The 23335-nt window shown below is 49.2% G+C and overlaps 1 protein-coding gene across 1 annotated transcript in view; it reads right to left on the reverse strand.

The window, feature by feature from the left end:
* GRIK4 (glutamate ionotropic receptor kainate type subunit 4) overlaps window positions 1–23335 on the reverse strand; it is a 316114-nt gene that overhangs the window by 99709 nt on the left and 193070 nt on the right. Inside the window, exons 8-10 of the mRNA XM_003796804.2 lie at window positions 17929–18090; window positions 7481–7633; window positions 6572–6676 (exon numbers count right to left, since the gene is read on the reverse strand). Of these exons, the coding sequence (XP_003796852.1) occupies window positions 6572–6676; window positions 7481–7633; window positions 17929–18090 (420 nt within the window). The remainder of the gene's footprint in view (window positions 1–6571; window positions 6677–7480; window positions 7634–17928; window positions 18091–23335) is intronic.

Raw genomic sequence — 23335 nt, forward strand, 5'->3', positions numbered from 1 at the left:
CGGCTGCCTCCCCCCTGCTCAGGGGTATGAGCAAAGCAAGTTCAGCTGCTGCCGATGCTGGAGGATCCTGACCCCCCTGTAAGGGAGGCAGAGCTGCCTCTGAGTGGGCTTCTGTCACGAAAGATGGCGGGGAGGAGATTAAGGGAAGGCAGTCTGACCTCCCAGCAATGGGTGGAGACCTTGCTGGAACTTCAGAAGGTTGGAGATGGATTCCATGAGCCTTCTAGAGGATGCTGCATCCCTGAGTTCTTGGTATACAAACGTGACTTAGAAGAGCCATCTCAACCATCCTCTCTGCCTCTGGTCAGAACTGCATTAAAATCATTCCAAAGAACCAGCTCCTTGAAAGCTGAGGTTATATCCATTTTGGAAAACAAAATACGGTTATCAGCTTACTCACAAGGCTTTGTACTGGCCCCTTCCTGGCTGGCCCTGCCAGTTTCTCCATCTCCATAGGAACAGAGTGAAATAAATCAGTGGTCCAAGGAAGGCATGGCTCACATCTAGTTTCTATGAAAAGTTCATGTGAAAAGAACCCTGTGTATCTGTTAGGGAAGAAAGCAAGTGGAATAATTAATTGATCCCAGGGCCCAGAGAACAGAATGAATAAAACATTTGAAAAACAAATTCCTGTAAACAAGTGAACGCAGCAAATAGAAAGTTAGTGTTCAGTTGGACGAGACTCATGCTCCCAGGGTGTTCTCAGCTCTGGGCTGTTGTGGTGTCCAATTGGCCCGTGTGTTGTAACAGAAACCAAAAAGCATTAATGGTGACAGATTTGGAGGGTATGAGCACGTTAGCAATAGCTGTGGGTCCCTCATTAGGGAAGAAAAAATAAAGAGCCATGATAGCTCCGTACTGCACAGTCCCATTTGGCTGCAAATTTTGCCTTCATGAGCACTTGAAGGGACTGTGACTCATTTATCTGTCATTCCCACCCCTCTGTGTCAACAGGGAAGGTGCTCAAAAATGTTACGCTAAATTCCGGAATGAAAGAATGAATGAATGAATGAAATGAAATCAAACTGTTTTTAAATATTTGAAGAGCTAGTAAGAAAGAGGAAGCAGACTATTCTGAGTTGCTTTCTGGGGCAGAATTAGAAGGCAGATTGTGACCCACTGCCTGGCAGAACTGAGAATGTGTCATTTGAGAGGCAATGAATTCTCCAGCCCAGGACATGCTGGGGGAGAGTCTGGGTGGCCGTCTCTCTCAGGGGCACGAGAATATTCTTGAATTGAGTTGGAGGAGTCACTGAGAGGCCTGAAGGTCTCCTCCAATGTGCACTGTGGCAACTTTGCATCATGGAAAGACCTTGGACGTTGAAGGCAGCTAGATCCAGCTCAGCTCTGAAGTCTGGCACTTAGAGGCTGTGTGAATACAGATTCAACACTATCTCTGTGTCTCAGCTCCCTCACCTACAAGGCGAGAGAATAGCTTTCATGCAGGGTTGATGCAAGGCTGAGAAATTTTAAATGCATACATACACCACTCAGCATAGTACATCACGTAGGCGACAGTAAATGTTAGCTATTATGATTATGTCAGTAGAGCCAGCGTTCTGTGTAATCATAGGCAGCACCAGGGTGTGCCACACGAATCTAGTTTCTGCAGCCCTTGGTTTCAGCCAGACGAATTGTTGAGGGGTTACCATCTTCCTGGCTCACAGAGAGAAAACTGAGGCCTCCCCATTGTGCTACACCATTAGCCAATAGAAAGAGCTGAGACCCGCATCTTTAACGAGGGATGTCAAACCTCGAAGGCTTAATTAGAGCCTGTTAAGCCATTTCCGATCCTTAGATGAAAGTTGTGCTCATCTTATTACAGCGCTAACAAAGTCGCTCGGGGGCTGCTCAGAATCTCTGATCTTTAGACCAAGTTAAATGAAAAAAATTAAGGGCCTTCTAATGTTCTGCTTCTTTTTTTCCCTAGCCTCTTTCAAAGAGGATTTCTCCCAAACCAGGAAGCGTTGGTGGTGTACTGGTGAGCACAGCTGCCTTCCAAATCAGGAAGGGAGACTCCACTTTTCCTAATGCTGTCCAGGACATCATCTGGGGGATGAGAGGACAGAATATGGGATGGAGAATGGAGACCTCGTATAGCCAAAATGTAGGGGGTGGAGCTGATACAACATTGTGCGCTTTTTTTTTTTTTTTGAGACAGAGTCTCACTATACTGCCCTCTGTAGAATGCTGTGACATCACAGCTCACAGCTACGAGGCTTGGGCTTAAGTGATTCTCTTGCCTCAGCCTCCCAAGTAGCTGGGACTACAGAAACCCACCACAATGCCAGCTATTTTTTTGTTTCAGTTGCCATTGTTCCATTGTTGGTTAGCTGGCCCAGGCTGGTTTCAAACCTGCTAGCCTCAGTGTATGTGGCTGACGCCATAACCACTATGCTATAGGTGCCAAGCCGACATCATGCACTTTTATACACATCAATACATCAATACATAATTGGGAGATGTTCAGGTTCAGAAATGTTACAGGACACCTGTGAATATTCTCCCTACCCTATTCCCCCACCACAGTCTCCAGTAGAAACTTCAGAGAGTCCCAAGATGGAAAACCCTCTCCAAACAGAATCAAAATAGTAATTTCTTAAATGGTAAAAAAATAACCCTGAATTCTGAAAGACTATTTTTAACATGGTAATAATGCTTTAATCAGCCACCGGCAGAGAGTGTGGTATTTGGTTCAGACATTTTACCAATTACAACCCACTGAGTCCCTGCGTGATGCTTTCTAAATAATCAAACCCAGCTCTTAATAGTCACTCACCCAGACAGGAAGAGAGAGGAAAACCAAACCCAAAGGAGAGGACGCCATTACTAAAGAAAGCTCAGGCTAGCGGGTCCTTAGGAACAAGAGCCGTCCGTCCTGGCTTGCGGCAGGTGGTAGCAAAACAGCAGACCTGGCTAAAAGTGTTTTGGTTTGGGGGTTTAGGGATTCCAGGAAAGTGAGGAACACCTAGGAGCAGGGAACCCAAGATCCTGGGCTTCAGGTTGGACAGACCCGAGCATAAATCCCGCTCCTCTCAAAGTCCTTGCTAATAGCAGGATGAGGGCCGAGTTCCTTGCTCTCCCTGAGTTTCGCTTTTCTTACTGGGAAAAATGTGAATTTATCTACCTTAAAGGGCCATCCTCAAGACTGGAAGTGATTTTTGCATATTGCCCACATGCTGCCTGCTATGAGAAAGGCACTCGAGAGATGTGATTTCCTTTATTCCTTGTCATCTTCCCCTCCCCTGCCGGCATCACCTTGGATGGGACCGGGAGAATGCGAAAGCACCGATACGGACATTCTTCCCACCCTGGACGAGAAGCCCAATTAATTAGCATGCCCCACACCATTTCTTCCTCCTGTAATAAGCATGGGAAGGACACCTGGCAAGAAGTGAAAAGATTGGGCGGTGATTGGGAAGGGACCTGGGGACCAGCGCTGCAAAGCCACATCTGTGCCCAGGATACATCACGCACCGTTCTCACTTGGTACTTGTGGCACCTGCACCAGACAGGAAAGCGGCAGGACGCTCACCAGATTTGTTGAAGAAAGATGGGTAATAAAGAGAATAATCGCCATCCACTTCATGAGTGCAATCAGGAGCATGTGTCCCTTAGGGCAGCTGAAGGTCAAAAACATCCTCTTAATGGTCACTGAGGCAGCAGACTCCATTCAACATTAGCTCAAAAATATGGGAGTGGGATGTGGGGAGGCCACGTCAAAATTCTAGGAGTAGAGGCTGCGGTTCACTAAGGCTTGTCTACTAGCACAATGACTCAAAGACTAGGCTGTGGGCTACACACATTACAATCTTCTATCTGGTTGCTAGTTGAAAACATGCGGATTTCTGGAATGCAGCCAGTTGGACTGAATCAGAATTTTCATCTGTGGGGCCTGGGAATGTACAATTTAAGTTAAAGCAGCCTGTCATTCTCTTTCAGATGCACACCTCCATTGGAGAAGCCTGCCCTTGGACCACTAATGTATACTTCTGAGAAGAAGCTGCAGCCCATTTTCGGATGCCTCAGGGCTAAAGGATGGGCCCTGGGAGCTGATGATTGAGACTCTATCTCAAATACATTTTGAGTGGCCTTCTTAATGACTCAGGCAATCCTGTGGCCTTGTAGCTGGCATAAGCCAGACGGAGTGGCATCTGCTGGAGAAGCAGAATTAAGGCAAAGAGGTAAAAGCTGTGACTCAAGTGGAGGGAGGGATCAGGGCGACTATCTGGCTCTGTCACCACAGGTGTCCCTTATGGAGTGTGCTGGAGTCGGGGCTTGGCATAAGCATTACGTCCTCTCAATCACTCCCCCACCATTCCCATCCCCATCCCCTTGTTCCTTTCCCCGTTTAATGTTTTCCCTCCGAGCAATCACTCCCAGCACTATGTTCTATATGCTATTTGTTTACCTACAGCCTGTCTCCTACTAGAATACAGGCTTCACAAACGCACACTTTCTCCATTTTTACAAACCTGTACACAGAAGAGAGCCTGGCATATAACAAGCACTCAGCAAAGAGTTCATGAAAGAATGAATGGTTGTTCTTCATTTTATATCCCCCAAGGATACTGGGGCTCCGGGAAAAGTCTGCCTGACAATTTCCCTACAGGCTGGCAGCTTCCCTTGTTCTGGGTATTATGAGCTCAAGGGCACAATCTGAGTATAATAACCCAAATTGGTACTTACTATTTTCTATGTCAGGCTCCCTCACCAGACTGTGAGCTCTATCTTAGCACAGGGGTCGAGTCTTTCTCTGCTTTCTTTCCCCCCGGCCCAGCATGGTGCCTGACAGATAGTATATGCCACTTTGTAATATGCTAGCCCTGTGGTTTCTGGCTGCCTACCTGATCCTGCCCCATCTGAGACATTATGATCAGTGACAGCTATTACTGTTGCTTGCAGACAGCTCTGGCCCGGGGCTGTGAGCAGTTGTGGACAGAGTCGGAATCTGGACCCACTTCCTCTCTCTGTCTGGGACTCCTTCCTTTTACTCTATTGTCTTCCAGAAAGGGTGACCTGGTCTTGTGGCCCAGCACAATCACTGGCCTCCTAGATAGCACCCCACTGGGCCTTGTAAGAAAGGCTCACTGGAGCCTCTCAGATGTGGGGACAGAACAGCAGGAGGCAAGTGACAGGGCCTCCAAGGTGCAGGGTTGCATCAGAATCACCCAGATGCAGTAATAACTACATCTGTTTCTTTCTGGGCTCTATCTTAGGCCTACCCAGCCAACTCCTGTGAGGTAGCGTCTAAAAATCTGCCTTTTCAAGATTCTGATGCACAATTTGCTATAATGTTTAAGAATGTGGACTATTAATGGTAGATGTATTGGAGTCTAAAACAGTTCTCCCAATACTCATTATTCAGAGCCAAGTCAGTCCATCTCTCTGAGCCTCAGTTTCCTCAAGTGTAAAATAAGGATTAACAAACAATGCCTATTGTGTAGGGTTAAATGGGAAAATATATGACACATTCAATGGGGTAGAAGGCCCATGTTAAGGGCTTACAAGATGCCTATAATCCTTGCACTGTGGGAGGCTGAGGCAGGAGGATGGCTTAAGCCCAGGAATTGGTGGCTCCTGGGAGCTATGATGATGCCATTGCATTCCAGCCTGGGTAACAGAGCATGACTCTGTCTCAAATACATTTTAAAAAATAAATGGAAGCTGCTATGATGATAATGATGATGATTCTTCAGTCTCCTGGAAAAGGTGATTCTGCAACTCTTAACAGTGGTGTGTTCCCTTGTTCACCCACTTCAAGGTACCTGACTCTTGCTGTATTTTGTGCCTGGCTTCCTACTTACCAGCCCTTTCCAAGGTTGTAGAAAAGCTAGCCGCATGATAGGGAGTTGGTTACTAGGGTGACAGTGAAGGTGGGAGCCCTTCAAAGTGACACTGGAGTGACTGTCAGATCCCTGTTCCCTCTGACGGAAGAGGATAGGGGAGAGAAGAATGAGAAAAAGAGTAGGGAGCTGAAAGGAGCTGTGAAGGACAAAGCATCCCTGAGATGACGGGGACAGACAGGTAGCAGACAGGAGAGGAGGTGCATGACTAGCACAGGGGGTGGGGGCTGAGGGCTGGTCAGAGAAAAGCTGGCGGGAGCGAAGCTGCTTCCGCTCCAACGCTGGAGGGCTTCCTCAGCCCACCTGGGATCCGGTCTGTGCCTTACCAGTGGCTCACAGAGGTTGCAGGGTGAGGGTGAGACTTAGCGGGTAGAAGACTACATAAGACCAGAGAAGCCCTGAGAATTCCTTCCTTACCTGACACCCTCTTGCCACCTTTCTGGCCCCACAAAGCACAGTTGCCCCCTTGGGGTGTCGTCTCTCACCCCGGGCTTAAGCCATCCTCCCATCTCAGCCTCCCAAAGTGCTAAGGATTATAGGCACTGGTTGATCTGGTGGCAGGAAGGGCCAGACCATCGTGGGCCAGGAACCTTGCACAGGGTATAGGATGTCTGGGAGATAACTGGGAGCCATCCTGAGCACGGCAGAGTCCAAGAAACATGCTGGGGACAGAGAAAGGAACAGAAAGTAGGGCTGTACCATCCCGGCAGCACAGCTGGGCTTACCTGCCGGAAACCATTCCTCGTGAACTGTAAGATTTTCAAGGCATAGTTGGACCTCTGTCCTTTGCTGTTGAATTCGATGTGGCCGGTGAGACCTTCCAATTCTACCTGTCCAAGAGAGAGTGAGTTACAGCATCAAATAGGCCCCGTGTTCTGCTCAGCTCCAAGCGAGCATTCCACACAGGCAGTCCTGAAGGTGCTCACCAAGAAAAGCCATCAAGAGCCATTCCCCTGCCCACCTCCCACCACAGCACCTAGAGGTGACAAATGTGATGTCTCTGGGACAATTCAGACTTGGCTGGGGCTGCAGGAGAAAGATGTCCCATATTCAAGCACAGCCATGACCCTCCTCCAGGCCCTTGGCTGTCAGTAACGCCTACACCCTGTGGGCAGCGCCTCCCCCACTCCCAGGAGTGCAAGAAGTCAGGACAAGCCTACATTTGCCTCTAAATGCAAAATCCAAGATCCTCTGCACCAGGTTCTCTGACAAGAGACACCTTCTTCGTAGGGTAGAGATCCACCCCCACCCCTCAGAGGAGGCAAAGCTGGGGAGGTGGACCCTGGGAAAACCTAGCACCAGGCTGCTGGAAGTCTTAAGCCTGGAATTCCTGGAGGGGTCAGTCTCCCACAGCACTGCTCTTGCCCATGGAGCTTTGCTGGGTCCACTGCTGAACAAAGGGGCCAGGTTGCAAGCATAGAATTCAAAAAGGCCTTCTGAACAAAATTCCATGGATTATTCTCAGTGGTTTTAGGGATTAGGGAGCAAATTAGGGAGCCATGATCCAGTGGACTGGGGCTACCATAGCGGGACCATGATCTACTAGCTCAGAGCTGAGGGCTCTTATGCCTTGAACTGGGTGTCCCTCCAAGGCCGGGTAGGTGTGGCTGAGCAGGGCCTCAGCCGCTCCTTACCATGCGCAGGTAGTTCATGAGGCTGGTGCCATGCTGCCAGATCTGGGCAGAGCCGCAGGACAGGGGCTTCACACCGATCTCCTGACTCCGGTTCAGCTCCTGCACGGCGGTCACCACGGCATAGACAGCATCAAACAGCAGGGCAGAGGAGAGCTGGGAGAGGAGAGGGAGTGGAGGAGAGAGGAAGCAGTGGAGACAAAGGAAGGAGGGGTGGGGAGGGGGGAAATAAGGGGAATGGAGGAGGGAGGGAGAAAGGCAAAGAAAGGGGAAATAAGGGTGAATCTTCATCATGCTTGGCCCACCTCCCATCTCTGTACCTGTTCAACTTCAGCTACTAGTTGGGAGGCAAAGACAGCAGTGGCAAAGACTTCTCTGGTATTGAAGTGTCGGGCTACGCCATTGGGTCCCAAATAATTTTAAAGAGATGTATCATTTTCTCTGTTTGCTCCGGGAAATAAGCAACTTCCATTGCTCCCAAGAATCCTCAGGAAGGGGGCAGGGCTGCTTATCTCAGGAAGCAGGAAGGGACCTGGCCACACCCCTCAGATTTACCCATTCTAGGAGTCTTGGCTGAAGGCTGCCTCCTCCAGGAGGACCCCATGATATTGTTTTTTCCTAGATAGACCTGCTGTCACAGTCCGCTTTGCATTATTTAACTTGATGAGTACATATAAAGCATGTGGCAAGTTCAAAGCTCAAAGACCACTTAATATCCTATTTCCAGGATAGAGTGTGATGGGATGGGGAAGGAGCAGGGAGGAGACAGGACACACATCAGGGTAAAGTGAGACTGACTTCCCACTATAATTTTTCACAGACCTAGAGAAAATAGTTCCACGCTTCGTATGAAACCAGAAGAGACGCAGAATAGCCAATGCAACCACACATGATAAGAACGAATCTGGAGACATCACTCTACCAGACTTCAAGCTACATTACAAGGCCACGGTATCCACAACAGCATGATACTGGCACAAAAAATAGTCATAGACCTACGGATCAGAACATTTGCACTCAAATGTTTATAGCAGCAAAATTCACAATTTCAAGGATGTGGAAACTACCTTAGCGCCCACCAATCCATGAGGGAATTAACAAATTGTGGTATGAGTACCATGGGATGCTATTCAGCCATAACAAAGATATGATCTAGTATCTAGTAACAACTCGGATGGGCTTGAAGACCATTCTCCTAAGTGAAGCACCCCAAGAATGGAAAAACAAACACCACATGTACTCAATGCTAAATTGGAACTAGTTAATCAACACTTATGTATACACGTGGGAATAAACTCAAAGAAAACCAAGCAGGTGGGGGAAGGAACAGGGTAAATGCATGCCTAACTTGGGCAATGTGTATATTCCGGGTGAAGGGCACATTTATAATATTGACTTAAAATGTACAGAAGCAAATGGTACAACCAAAAAATGTCTATAACCCTGTAATATTCTGAAATTTAAAATAAGAGGTCTGGGGGCAGGCGGAGACCAAAGAGGGAGATATCTGGCTGGGAGATCAAGAACGTACCTCCTGGAGTGGAGCTCTGAGGGATTCTGTAGATGAGTTCTTGGATGTGGGGTGGGGAGAAGCTGGGGAAAGACAAAAGCTTTCCAAAGGGGCAACGGCAGCAGCAGAGACTGGGAGGTGGAAGGTGCGGAGGAGACAGCAATAAATCAGACACACGAGGGCAGGCGTCATGCCGCGCAAGGCCGAGAGCCACAGAAGAGGTCAGTGCATTTGTGTGTCCATATTTTCACCTTCTGTTAAACTGCAAGCTCCTCAGGGTAGTGGACATGTAGGACCTTAATCTCCAAATGCTGAACAGCCTCTAGTATGGGGCCTGACAAGTGGTTGGCCCCCCAAGACATACTTCTTGACTTGTATTAAATTTACTGTTGGCTGAAAGCTGCCCAATGAGTTAAGGTGCTGTTTGTGGCCTTTGGGGAGGGGAAGGCTGGGGGTGTGTGGGTGGAGGTGGTAGGAACTGAAAGAAGATGCTTGTCTTTGGGGAATGTGTGATCTACACACTGTCTGTTGTTTATGTAGACAAGGTCCCTGACAAGGAAAAGCTACCGAGTGTAAGTGATGATATAGTCAACACTGTACCGGAGCCCTGAGGGCAGGTCAAGGAGGGCAGGCAGAGGCGTCCTGGGAGGAGTGGTCTTGGGTGGCTTAGAATCTACTGTGATAAAGCAAGTTTTTCTACTGACTTATGACATTCTACCATGGGCAGCTCAATATCACCCCTTCCAAGCCTCCCCTTTCAACCAAAGGCTGCCAATGCACTGTCCCCTGTGACAGTCTCCTTTCTGGCCAGGGCCTGGGACACTGGCCCCCCTAAGACTGGAGGGAGCAATGCCACTGTGGATATTTTTAGGCTCTCCAGACACAGTGTAAGCAGCAGAGTAAAGCAGCTGACGGCACAAATACCAAACCCCAAGTCTGGATCCTTGGCCCTTGCTGGGCTGCTGAGTGATCATGGATGTGTTACTGAACCTCTCCGAGTGAGCAACAATTCCCATATCTGTACAAGAGAAGAGGCACTCCCTGCCTCCCAAGTCTGCAAGAATACCATGTCAAGTATAAGCTCCAGGGATCAGCATTCCTGACAGCAGGGACTGCGCACCCCCAGGTCCAGACAGGCATGAGCAGGTGCTCAGGAAGCAGGCCTTGAGCCTGCTCCAGGGAGTAACAAGAACTGGGAGCCTCAAGGGCAGAAAGTGTGCTGGACATGGCCTTATTTCCTGCCCTGTTTCACTGTATGTTGCACCAAGAGGCCTGTGATAGCAACCGAGGGAGCTGATTTTAGATAATCTCTTAAAAAGCAATTACAGAGAAAATCAGCCAATCAAGTTTCTTTGTTCCAGTCCAAGTTCACCTGCAACGCAAAACTACCTGGCCAGTGTATGCTTTCCTTCTCCCTCTCCCTCCCTGCCTCCCTCTCTTCCTCCTCTTCTTTCTTCCCACCTTACCCTCTGACAGCTACCAGGGACCTCAATGCCTCTCGACTGTCCACAGAGACATCCGGCCAGGCTACTGAGTCCCCTCTGCTTCTACCTCTCTTCCTGTCTGTCCCCTGGTCCTATGGCCAACTGAGACCTTAAAACTAAGCAAATAAGGGTACCCCGATCCCATAATGGGGCCCAGTGGAAAACTCCGCAGTCCTGTTGAGCTGGGCCAAGCAGCCACCTCCTGAGCCCCTCCATCCACCATCTTTCCCTGTGCTGCTTGGTACCCCCTTTATCTGATTCCAGGTTCACCTGCTGGATGCTCCCCGGCAAGCCTATCCCTGTCCTTGTCCTTTGCACATAATTCACTTTCCCCTGAGCACATGTGGCTCTTTTATTAATGGGCCTCTCACATTTCCTTGCCAAAGGACATATGGAAATTATGAATGCTACAGGCTCTGTTTTTCTGGCTTAGACAAACACCTGCCGGAAGGGGAGGCAGGTACCCCGACTGATATTGGCCTCCTGCTCCTTCAGTCTGGCTATTTAAACAACACCGTAAACCACTTTCTCTGCCTCCTTCACCCTCGCTTCCCAGTTCCTCTTTCCATTCTAAGATAAACTGCAGAGTGTTTGAACAGGAAGGAAGTCTAGAAAACAACTGGTCTGACGCTCTCATTTTAGGAATGAAGACACTGAGGCTCAAGGGGTTCTCCTCTTGCCCAAGGTCACAAGGAAGACAGCACAAGGCCAGGCCTGGGCACCCAGAACCCTTTGTCCAGGCTGGTTTCTTCCTCTCTCTGTAGCATCGCCATCCCATCTCATAGCCCAACAAGGCTCCCCTTGAGAGGCCGGGTTTGTCTTTGCTCTAACAGCAGCGGTTCTCAACCTGTGGGTCGTGACCCCTTTTAACTGTATTAAAGGTTCATGGCATTAGGAAGGTTGAGAACTGCTGCTCTAACAGGCTTATTCCTGTCCCTAGTCTCCCAGGACTAGGGAGAACAATCTTTCAAAATATTGTTACCCAACAGCAGAGAGGAGCACTGGACTCTTAGGCCAGGGGCAGGAGGGGTGGTGGGCCAGCTTGTATAATGCCCAGTGTGCCTGCAGACTGGACTGGTTGCCCTAATATTAGCCCCTTCTTGGTTAACTGGTATTGAGGGCCTGGGGTATCCCTAACCATCAGTAGCCTACCTACCACCCATTCTCCCATTCTTCCTCCCATTTCATTTAGGCATCTACTTCTCCCTCAAGCTACTAGGAACTCAGAGGAGGCTGACCCAGCCCCAGGTCCCAGGTGAGCCTGAGTGGCCCAAGAGGCTTCCCATCCGCCATCAATATAGGATTCAGCACTGGGCAAGATCAATGCATGAGGATCTGCTTCTCAGGAAAGCTTCCTGTCTCCAAAGAGCGACAGGAGTTTCCTTCTTCCTCCTCTGGACATGTCTGTGTCTGGTTGTGATGCTTGGAAGCACTGCAGCCATCTGGCTCCGGCCTGAGCACAAAGTTGATACCACAGGCAACAAAGCAGAGAGAGAGAAGACTTGGGTGTCCAGACACATCTTGCTGAGTCTTGCTAAGCTACATGGTAACAGGTTTTTTTTTTTTTTTTTGCATAAGACATCTAAATTCAGCGTTTCTGTTGCTGCAAGCCAAGAGCACCCTAACTGGTGTTGAGGGTCTGGGGTGTCCCTTTCTTTTCAGGGGAGACACGGACAGTGGGCTTTCATAACAGAAGCCACTTTCCCCCGACTGCAGGCCTGGGTCTCACCTGCTTTCTGCAGGGCCCTTCCTCCCGTGAGCCATGTGCTCGTCCCTGGGGGACCCCCATATGGCAGACTTGTAGATGGAGCCCGCCACGCCGTTTCTCACACCCTCCCACCAGGCCTCGAGCTTGTTCCTGCCACATGCTTGTTGCTGTTCCCACTCCGTCTGGGATGCGGTTTTCTTGGCTGATACGCTCTTATTAGCGCAAGATCTAGATGCCGAGAGATCCGCGTGTGTCTGCTCGCAATGTTCTTTGGCATCCTTAACTTCAGGGCCTTCAAGATTCTTCTAGTGCTTTAATAAGAACCCAGCGAGGAATACTGATGGTGGCAGCGGGGAGAAGTCCTCAAGGTTCTGATTTCCTCTCCTCCTATGAGTTGTGGCCTCCAGGGCAGGGACACGCGTCCCGCATCCCCAGTGGGCTCAGGCTGCCTAGATCCTCTCTATGGTTCAGCCTGGACTGGCCCCACCTGACACCTCCTAAGACCCAAACACCTTCCCAGGACAGTCTCCTCAGCATCTTCCATCCACAAACAGGCCCCTGGCAATCTGCCCAGGCCTCTCACCTGGACCCTCCAAACTACTTTCCTGAGAACTCGCCTCCCATCCCTCACACCCTCTGTCTCCTCCAGTCACCAATCTCCTCCCCTTACCCAATTCCACCTCCATTAGTGTGTGAGCCTGTCATCTCTCTGCCTCATCAATTTTTCCATCTCGTTTCAGATCCCCATCCCCAAGCATCTTTTTTGCTCTCCTAATTGGTTTCTCTCTGCTACTATTTACTCATTTAGCTCTGGAAAGCATTTGGGACCGCAGTCGGGGGAAAGTGGCTTCTGTTACAAAAGCCCGCTGTCCAAATCTCCACTTCTGGGCCCTCTTGGGGAGGGAGGAGTCCCTGCTGGTCCATTTCCTTTTCCTCTCTGTCTTTCTGTGGCCTCCGCTCCCCATCTGTGTACGTGCACCTCTTGGTTTTGTCCTGCTTCTCCTGTCCCCGTCTCTTCTAAATATTAAATCCCCCAAATGGCTCAATCCTCATTTAAAATCCTCTCTTCTTTCTTGGCACCAAAATGTTGCTTGGCAATGAACCCTCGATTCTCTTGTTTTTATATTTTCATTTGGTTCTTCATTGTTATTTTCTTTTGAGCTGTTTGCAAATTGTTTAGGGAAATGAAAGACTCTGTATAAATTAAGATGAATCAAGTCTGACTCAGAGCGTGGTGGCTGAGTTCCTTCCCCCTCTCCTGAAATAAAAATAGGGATATCTTCTAAACACACACCTGTAACCCTCATCTTTCCCCAAGCCCAGGGTGACTGGGTTCTGGGGTGCTTTTGAATACCCATTGGTCACTGAACTTCTCTAGCTTAAACTTTACCCCCACCCAACATAATACCAGGACAGGAACCATTTAAATCTCATGGAATAGTTCTTACAATCTGGATTTTATTCAATGAAATAAACACTTAATTACAAACATCTGTTTGAGCCTAAATTCTAATTACTTAATCTAGCCATCTGTAATTTTAATGATTTTCCACGATTTTTGTTCTTTGCGATGTGATTAATGGGAATGGCACATGAAACTGCGGGTATGTGTCTCCGTTCATGACACTCTCCCCTGTGCTGGCACTATCTCAGTTTGTGCCTGCGGTCGGCCACCTGGCAGGTAAGGCCCACGAGGCAGACTGAGCTTCTTTTGTGGTTACCTCTCCATTCAGCGACTTCCTCTCTGTGCTGCCATTAGAGCTGGGCTCCCTTTCTAGAAAGCTCCGCCTGGAATACTGAAGGTCTGACGGGGAAGGTGAGAAAGAGAGGGAGAGGCTTGGACACAGGTTGGGAGGAAAAAAGCAAAGAAAATGCCAAGGATGGAGAAAGAACAGGGAACCCTAAGTGTGTGTGTGTAGTGGGGGGAAGAGACAGGGAACAGATGTTCTGGGAAGAAGAGAAGAGGGGAGCGAAGGGGAGGAGAGGGAAAGAGACAGCGTCCCCACCGAGGCAGGAACTGGTTGCAGCCTTTGTAGAAAGCTCAGTGGCAGAGACAAAACAGGCTGTGTTTTCCCGGAACTGACTCCCCCTCACTCTCCAGCTCCCCAGTACGTGGAAGAGCTGGGCTGTTGGTGCTGAGAATTTCTCGGCCCCCCAAAGAGACAAGCAGAGACACCGCTTTTCAAAAGGTAATCGCTAAAGTGAGAAGCCTCGAGAAGGTCTGTCACTGCGGTGAGCCTCCTTCCCACACTCTGAGGAGAGGGTGTCTGTAACACCTCTCCCCACCCCCAACAGGAGGCCACAGAGATGATGCTGGAAGTTTCCAGTGCTGAGAAGCAGGTGGAGGCTCCAGTCCAGGCTGCCGCAGAATGCTGACCTCGGGAGACCCTGGGTGCACCACCTAGCTCTGCTGTGCCTCAGTTTCCGTGCTTGTCAAGAAGGGGTGAAGGGCCACTCTTGACCTTTACAAGTTCCCCCAGAGTCAAGATGAGGCACTATCCTGGGAAGGGCTGGAGCAGCTCTGTCCTGATGTGAAATCTAACAGGATGAGCACCCCACTCTCCTCAGCAAAAAACAACAAGGATGCCAAAGGGGCTTTGTGGAGAGAAAGCTGGCTGCAGGGGAAGCAGCACCCGTGGGCACACAGGTCCAGCTCCAGGCCGGAGGCTACTGGTGATTCTCTGCACACCGTCCCCAGCAGCCCTGAGTGGGGGCAGCTAAGTCCGTCCTCACTGTGGTTCTCCACCCCAGCACAGAGGGTGCCTCAGGGAACACTCTCACTCACAGAACATCCCCCAAACATTCTCAGGGAGTGAGTGTAATGCTCAGGTCCCCTGAGGTCAGCACTCTTGAGATCCCTGCAGCCCTCAAGCATAGAACAGTCCCCTTGATAGTCACAGGTGCTGCTTCTGTGCCCGGGAAGGAGACACGGAGAGTGGGCGTCTATCTTTTAAACTGTATTTTCCTTTGCTTCACCACCCTTCTGCAGTCATTGTGAGAATATGCCAGGCTGGCCTGCTGTCCAGGGACAGGTGAGAGGTGTGTACAGCAAAGCTGCCCCAATGGGCCAGTCCAGGTCAGACACCAGCAGAGCCACCCAGCTGGGCCAGCTTAGATGAGCTCTCCCTAGCTGACCCTCAGATGTATGAGCTAGATAAATACATGTTATATTGATATATGCTAATGAGCTCTTGCAATTTGTTATTACATAGCATTTGTGTAGCAAAAGCTAACTGGTATATTTACTAATCCTTATCTCAGCTTCCAGCATATAGGTGGTTACATTAATTTACTCAATGAATAACTGTCAACTGAAGATGGGATCCTGTCCCATTTCAGCCTCACAACAGTCCTCTAAGATGATCAAGAATAATGACCCAGATTTGCAGATAAAGAATCTGAGGCCCAGAAGGGGTTACCTAACATTACACGGCAAGAAAATGGCCAGGCCAGTATTGGAATCCAGGCCACTGCCTCCAAGGCCAGGGGTCTTTTTAGCATGTCTGATCACAGCCAGAGCTGGCCTGTAGCTATCCAAAAGGCACTCCCTGGCCCTTCAGTTGGGTCCCAGAAAGGATCCTACTAAGTACCAAGGGCCTTTCCATGGCCAATGTGGGCATTAATTCAAGGGCTGAAGCCTTCAGAGAGAAACTGGCAATAGAGCCTGGGACCTTTTATCTCACTAAGCAATATAGCAAGTGAGGTAAGGTTTGGGTTGGAGGCAGATTTTTTTTCCTTTCCTGATAGTCTGCCCTGACCCTTTCAGGTGGGTCAACACCTATAAAAAACACTGGCATGATGATGGTAAGAATTGCAGACTCGGCTAAGAGAACAGGGCTTATATTGCTGCTGAAGGGATGAGTCTGATTTTGCATGTGACACTGTGCCTGAGGACATCTTCACTGTCCCTAAAGCCATCTAATGGGGCTAAAATCACTTACTGGGATGTGCTGCATTAACCTTCCATAGAACTCCATCCTCAAACCCTCTTCCTCTGTTCAATTTCCTAGATCAAAGCTTCCTGAGTTTTCTATGAGCTCTGACCCCCTTAACTACCCATTATTTCCTAAGATTTCTACCAGGCTAGATAACAGTAAAGGAACAGAGGGTTGTGGAAGGTCACTTTGTCCCTGCCCTGCCTGCAGAAGGCCCACCCTGGAACACCACACTGGCCAACTTCTAATTAGATGTCTCTGTGTGGAGATGTCTAGACACATCTTTGCCTCTGGGCATGTCTTATCAAAGACAGGCATCTCTCCTATTTGAAAAGCCCACTGGACAGCTTCCCATTCCAGAAAGGTACCTGATTCCACTGCCATCTCCTATGCCTAATTCTTTTCCATTTTAATCTCCAATTCATTATTAGACCTGCCTCAGTCACTCACTCGCTCATTCTGCAAATAGCTATTGACGACAGCCATGCATTGTTTAATGAAGGGAAGAAGTTCAGAGAAATGCATTGTTAGAACTGACAGAACTGCCACTGTGTGACCATCACAGGGGGCAGTTACACAAACCCACACCCTCAAGAGCACCCTTCACTGTCCTGGTGGTGTAGCCTACTATACACCTAGGATGTATGGTACAGCCTATTTGCTCCTAGCCTATACACCCTCATAGCATGTCCCTGTGCTCAAGACTATAGGTGACTGTAACACAGAAAAGGTAGAGTGAAAACACTATACACAGTATTACAATTTTGGGGGCCACCCTCACGTATAGGTGGTCTGTCATTGACTAAAGTGTCTTTATGTAGCACGTATGTATTCATTTTTCCAGGTCCAAGTACAGTCCAGCAGGGCAAGGAAATGATGGTCCTAGAGAGGGGAAAGTCCTAGAGAGGGGAAAAATGGCACAGTAGGTAATATAGACAGCCACGTGGCCTGGGTTCCATCCTGGTTCCTCCACTCACTAGTTGTGGATGCTGGGCTATTTACTTGGCCTTTCTGGGACTTAGTTTTACCGTTTGCAAGATGGAGACATTGTTACTTGTTCTGAGCATCCCATGGCCTGTCTCATGGGCTTTGAAAAAATGAAACACAGTATGTAACAGGATTAGGACAGGGCACAGAAAGACACACAATCCTGGTCTTTTGAACACATGGACATGAGCAGGTGCACTTCACCGGCCACACAGAGGAAGAACATCCAGCCCACAAGAGAATGGCCAGGGGAGGTTGGCTTCCATCTCACACTCACGGGGGAAGGAAGCACAGAAAGGAAGCACAAGGAAGGGGGTTTAGGAGGAAGCCTCTGAGGGAGGCTCCCACGCAGGAAGTGTCCCAGGTAGGAAGTGGGGAAGGGCCAGGGTCTGGGAACCTGGTTTCACTGGGCAGCAGGCTTGGTGTTTTACCCGTCCCCACCCCTCACCTCATTCCAGCCTGGGCTTTGGTTTCCTCATCTGAACAATGAGAGAGCAGATCAGAGAGCCCCTTCCAACATAAGACCCCTGGATGGCTCCCTCGGGAAGTTCTTGGCAATAGCAATATCAGAAGTCTGGCCACAGGAGACTTGCAGACATCGCCAAATGACAGCTCATGCCTCCACACAACTCCCTGCCCAGATTTGTTGCTCTAGAGCTCACTGCACTGCTTCCCAAACCTTATTCCTTGTAACCACATCCCAGCACTTCTACACATCTCTTTTTGTGGCACTAGAGCAGGGAGGATGCAGCTGGATTCCAAGAGGGCTTGTTACCCAGAGGTTGGGCCACAGAGGGGAGCAGGGAGAAGCCCAAGTGGGTACTTACCGCAGGCCCGGTGAAGGGGACATGGTCGCAGTTCTCCTGCCAAGACTGGTTGAGGCTCTGGGCAAACTCTTGAAAGAAAGCATGGGATTGGTTGAAAATGGAAAATCCAAGGATGTTGACACGATCGTCCATGAGGCTGTCCATTCTCTGGAGCGAGAACTCCTTCGGCAGTCAGAAACAGAGAATATGGTTAAGAAGAGATGAAGGGAGGGAGGGATGGCATTAGAGCAGGTCTAGGTATCTAGGTACCTCATTCTAGTCTAAGATATAAACACACTCTGCTGGGAACCAGGGCTCCAGAGATAAGAATGTTTTTTTTTTTTTCTTCTGAGATCTAATAGTATCAGTCAGGTAGGGGAGAAAAAAAGAAAAATAAGCAGAATGATCTGTAAGCAAAGTACATCCAAAATGCCCTGGATGGAGAGAACAAACCCATGTGCCCTGTGGAGGCAGGACTGCATCCATGGAGAGAGTGATGCTTGAGGTGTGTCTGAAAGGACGTACAGGTATTTTCTAGGAGGAAAATGTGGGTGGGCAAAGGGTATTGTAGCTGAAAATCACCATGCATACAAAGCTGTCAGTGGTATACTTTTCAGAAAGCATCATTCCTTAAACTGTGATTCTACCATCAGGATCACCCAGGGACTTGTTAAAAAATGAAGATTCCAGCACCCCAAATACCACTACTTGAATATGAATCTGGGGAGCTGAGCCCCAGGAGTCTGCACTTTTGGCAGGTCCCTGAGTCTTATGCACCCAAAGTGTGGGTGGGTGCACAGAGTACGTAGGGAAGGAATGGTGAGAAATGAAGCTAGACAGGAGGGGTGGGACCATGAGGGCATGGACACCAGGCTAGGGAGCCTGTGCTTTGTCCTGTGGGCGATGGGACCCACAGGGACTGCCAGCAGAGAAGTGCCAAGATCAAGTTTACTTTCTATAACTCTTAACCTGAAGGTCTGAAGGTAGGGTTGTGCCCTCCTTTATAATTTTTTTTTCATTCATTTAACAAGTATGCAAGTGTTTACCATGTGCTGGACACTGGTCTAGGCACAGAGAACATGAATAAGGGAGATGCACCTGCCGCTCTCAAGGCCCTCACTAGTTAGTGGGAGGGACAATAAGGATACAGACTGTCACCTACAAGGGGTGGGAGTTGGAGGCTCTCATTTTAGACGAGGCAATCAGAAAAACCCATCTGGGATAGTGACATTTAGAAATTCAAGAGAGTTCTCCCAACAAACTTCATCCAATCCTCACCCAACTGCCTGGCCAAGGCCAAGTGTTAGCCTGCAGGTGTGAGCTACACCAGGGCCAGTTACAGGGATACAAGGCAGGTGGGTTATTCACCTCGCTGATACCCATTCCTGGAAAAGTGTCTTGAAATTTGCGGGCAAGGCCATCTTCTCACACTGAAGTCACAGTCATCACACATTTGTTCCAAGCGCCTTGCACACAGCTCAGTGTCCCCAGGCACATAGTACTTACAGACCCCAAACCAACCCATCAGCCACTCAGCCTGATAGCACGTGCCTTGGGCTTTACTCTCTGGTCAGGCAGAAGCATTGCTTTCCTTCGGGTGGACTCCTTTTCTGAAGACTTAACTGCTCCAGGCCACTGGCACTTGTCTTACACCCTTGCTAACGTCTCCGGCCTCCACTGAAGCCTGAGCTCACACACCCAGAGCCCAGCCTCAGCTTCGGCTCACAGACTGGAGTCACAAAGCCCCCTTGGCGCCACCAGCCCCTGACAGAGTGGAGTTGGATGAGAATGTAGTGTATTTTGGATGCTGCCACATTCCCATCAGGGAAACAGGGGCATGCCAGAGAATGTATTGATTCCAGAGCTGACATTATCTCCTTTCTCTCTTGCCCATGAGCTGGGGGCTACCAGCAGGAACGCGGGGCAGATGGCTAATGGGAAGAGATGCACTTGGCAAGGCTGAGAGGACGGGGGCGCACAGCCAGGCTGCTGCCGGAAACCCCAGGGGCCTCACTGGCCATGGCTGGTGGAGACTAGAGAACATCCTCTTTTCCCTGGCTTCCTTATCAACATGGATGACACATCACCCCACCTCCAACTCTTCCCCCACACAGAGCCAGATGGAGGCCCATTTCAAGAAAGCCCCCACGTCTTGGATGTCCACAGACTCCCATGTGCAGTCAGGAGGATATAGCAGATAAGGGCTTCGATGTTCAAACCCAGGTTCTGTGCCATCCCGGCTGGGTGACCTTGGCCTTTGGCTGCTCATTTTGTAAAATAGATGCAGGAACACTGGCAACCTTATAGGCTGTCAAGGAAAAGCAAGCTGTATGCAAAGGCTTAGCATCCCATGTGGCAAACAGGATGGTTACTGACGTGAGATATTAGGAAGCCTCTGGCCCTCTACTTTAGTTCCACTTGCCCTGGGAACCTAAGTTAGGAGAGTGTTTCCTTCAAATGCATGTTATGGGCAGAGTTAAGAGTAAATGAGTTAATTATACACACTTAGAGGTAGTTTATCAAAAAGTCAGCCAGTATGTCTTCCTGCCTCTTAATTCCTAACTTCTTATCCCTCAATTATAGCCTACTTACAAAGGCGTCTTAAGATAAGAAGATTCCTGAAGCTTCCTTGCTAATTCCTTCTATTTATAATGACTTGTGGGATAGCTTGTCAAAGGACAGGAAAGAGGGGCTCTTTTACTGCAATTTCCCTGGACGCTCCAGGGTTCTACTCTTTAAGCGTCCTTCCAGGTGGGAAATTCTTTCTTATGCCTGAACTCAGACTCTCCTGCTGCTGTTGAAGGCAATTTTCTAAAAGAATAGGGAAATATCACCAACGTATATACAACGAAATCTCCTGCACTAGTATTTCTCAAAGTGTGCTCCTTAAGACATTAGCTTTCCAGATGTCAGCAGAAGTTTTACAAAAATAAGGCTCCGTGTTCTCATAAGGTTAGAAATTAAGGTAGGAAAACATTGCATATTATATTGGCCTTTTTGAGTTGTATAAAGCATATAAGCGTATTAAAGGCTGAAACAGCTTGTTTAATTTTGTTTAACCGTGAAATTTCCAAACATGTCTGCCACGGGACAGTTTTTTCCCCTCCAAAGCCCGTGAGCGACTCCCAGTAGGATTCCACAGTTTAGATGCTACTCTACACCTACTCAGAGAAACGTGTATTATGAATCCCCAGTCAAGTGATGGGGACATTTTACTGGAGAAGTATTTCATAACATTAACAAATTTTAGGATTGGAGGGGATTAAAGGTCACCTGACTTTTGCTGCCCATCTCCAGCCCTAAGAATGTACACCTGGTTCACTCAGGTCCCCCAGCCACACTGCCTGGCTGGCTGTGACCTTTGTAAAGTGGGAGAAAGGCTGGGAGTGGTTCCTGGGGTAGAAGAGGTTCTCAGGGAGACCCTGATCCTCTTATAAATGTCCCAGGAAGGGTCCCTGCTTCCAATAGGAGTGGATTCCCAGTGTCCCCACACACCAGGGGAAATAAGGGTCAAGAACAGAGCAAGCAGCCATCTGGTATAGCCAAGTGGCAAAGCAGGACCAAGACCAATCTCCCATTACTCCAAGTGTGCACGGCTTCATGACAGCCCCCCTGCTGCCATTACTTTTCATGAGTGTGGTCTCTCTCCAGAGGGCTGTGTGTTCCCAGACAGCGAGGATGTGCCTGCCTTGTGTTTGAACTCCACGCTGCACCTAGCCGAATGCCTGATACCTAGAAGCTGGCTGAAGGTCTGTGGATTGAAGACGTCTCAATGCCTTGGGGTCCTCACTGTGGCCAATGCCATCTTTTCACATCATCTTACCCCCAGAGAAGGAGTAAGAACATCAGTGGGAGTTGCACCAACCCTCTATCCTCTGGGAGTTGTGATACTGCATTGTAAACAACGGATTCCTCATAGATTACTTTCTTATCACTGGGCCTTCACATTAAAAATGTACCTGTATATGTGTGTATATATGTGTGCGTGTGTGTGTGTGCAAATCCTTGCATACACAGTGATATGTGAGGATGTAAATAACTATAGCTGAAGATCAGGGCACAGCCGTCAATGAATAGAAGGAGCTGTCACCCCGAGATAAAGAAACACCTCGTGGATAAGGCACTTACTATGGGTGATGTAGCTCAATGAGTGCCCCTTACTTTGTTCAGCAGGAGTGACAAGTCCAATGTCCTGGTTTACAGACAGGCACCCATTCATGGCTCAGCTAAAAGAAACTTTCTATGGACCTACAGCCTGTTCATCCACCTGGGCCAGGAAGCAAGGGCAGGCTGGGAGTGAGGCTGGGTTGGGGATGGGCCTGCAGAGGAGGGCCCAGGTCTCAGGTAGAGTTGTTGGAGGGAGAAGGGAGACTGGGGAACTGTGCAGTTACTGTGGCTGCGAGTGGGACCAGCTCACACCACATGGAGTCCAAGTGCCAGGAAAGACCCAACTTTGGTGCCAGGTTGTTACGGAGCGTGGGGGAATAAGGGAAATAATGCGCCAACCTGTGGGCAGGCCCTTTAAGGGTGTGGGGTGTGGGGAAAGAGGTGTCCTCTTTAAAGAGCAGGGACGCACTCTGCCTGGGCTGAGCCGCCAAGTCCCATCACTGGGGATTAGAGGCAGTCAACACTGGCGAGTGGACAAGAGCTGAAGGCACAAGAGCTAAGAATGATGCAGGCTTGGCTTCTGTGCTTGACTTTAAGGACATAAGCACGAAATTAAAACACCAGTCCAGATGTTCTTTGAGTCAAGCCCATCCTCCAACCCAGGCCAAATGCGGAGGTGGGACAAGTATCATTCTGATGTTGGTTCTCTCCGCCCAACAGTCCCCTTTCCCCTTCTCCGGGACAGCCTAACCCAGTAAGTGTGTCACTATTCTTCCAGCTGCCTCAGCTAGAAACATCAGGCACAGCCTCAACTCCCTTCCTCTTTTAACTCTGCCCCCACTTTATTGCCCGTTCAGTTGAATCTGTCCCCTGAATGTCTCTTAAATCTGTCCTTCCCTTTCAGACCCCTCCAGGTTAGGCCCTCCTTGTACCTTCTTTGCAATAGCTGCCTAGTTAACAAGATCATGCTTCTGATCCTGGGACAGCTGGCTGCTGAATTGTTCAAGCCCCAGGTACCATTTATATGATGACAGTATGAATGGTGTCCCCTGGGCTTTATGCAATACAGCAGCAACAAATAGCAGCATGTACTAGAAAGAGCATGTTTTGAAGACAGACAGACCAGGGTTCAAATCCTGATTTGGCCACCTACAGGGCAGTGACCTCAGGCAGGCAGGTCTCTGGGCTTCCAGTTTGTTCACCTGTGAAGTCTGGATAAGAATGTCTACCTTTCAGGGGCGATTCATGCAAAGTGCCGTCCCTCCTCTGCACTGTGGTGTCATCAAAGAGCTGACCCTGCTGGTCCAGCTGGGCCCCGGCT

The sequence above is a fragment of the Otolemur garnettii genome, unplaced genomic scaffold (genome assembly GCF_000181295.1).
Source record: "Otolemur garnettii isolate 467f Iridium unplaced genomic scaffold, OtoGar3 scaffold00108, whole genome shotgun sequence".
Lineage (NCBI taxonomy): Eukaryota > Metazoa > Chordata > Mammalia > Primates > Galagidae > Otolemur > Otolemur garnettii.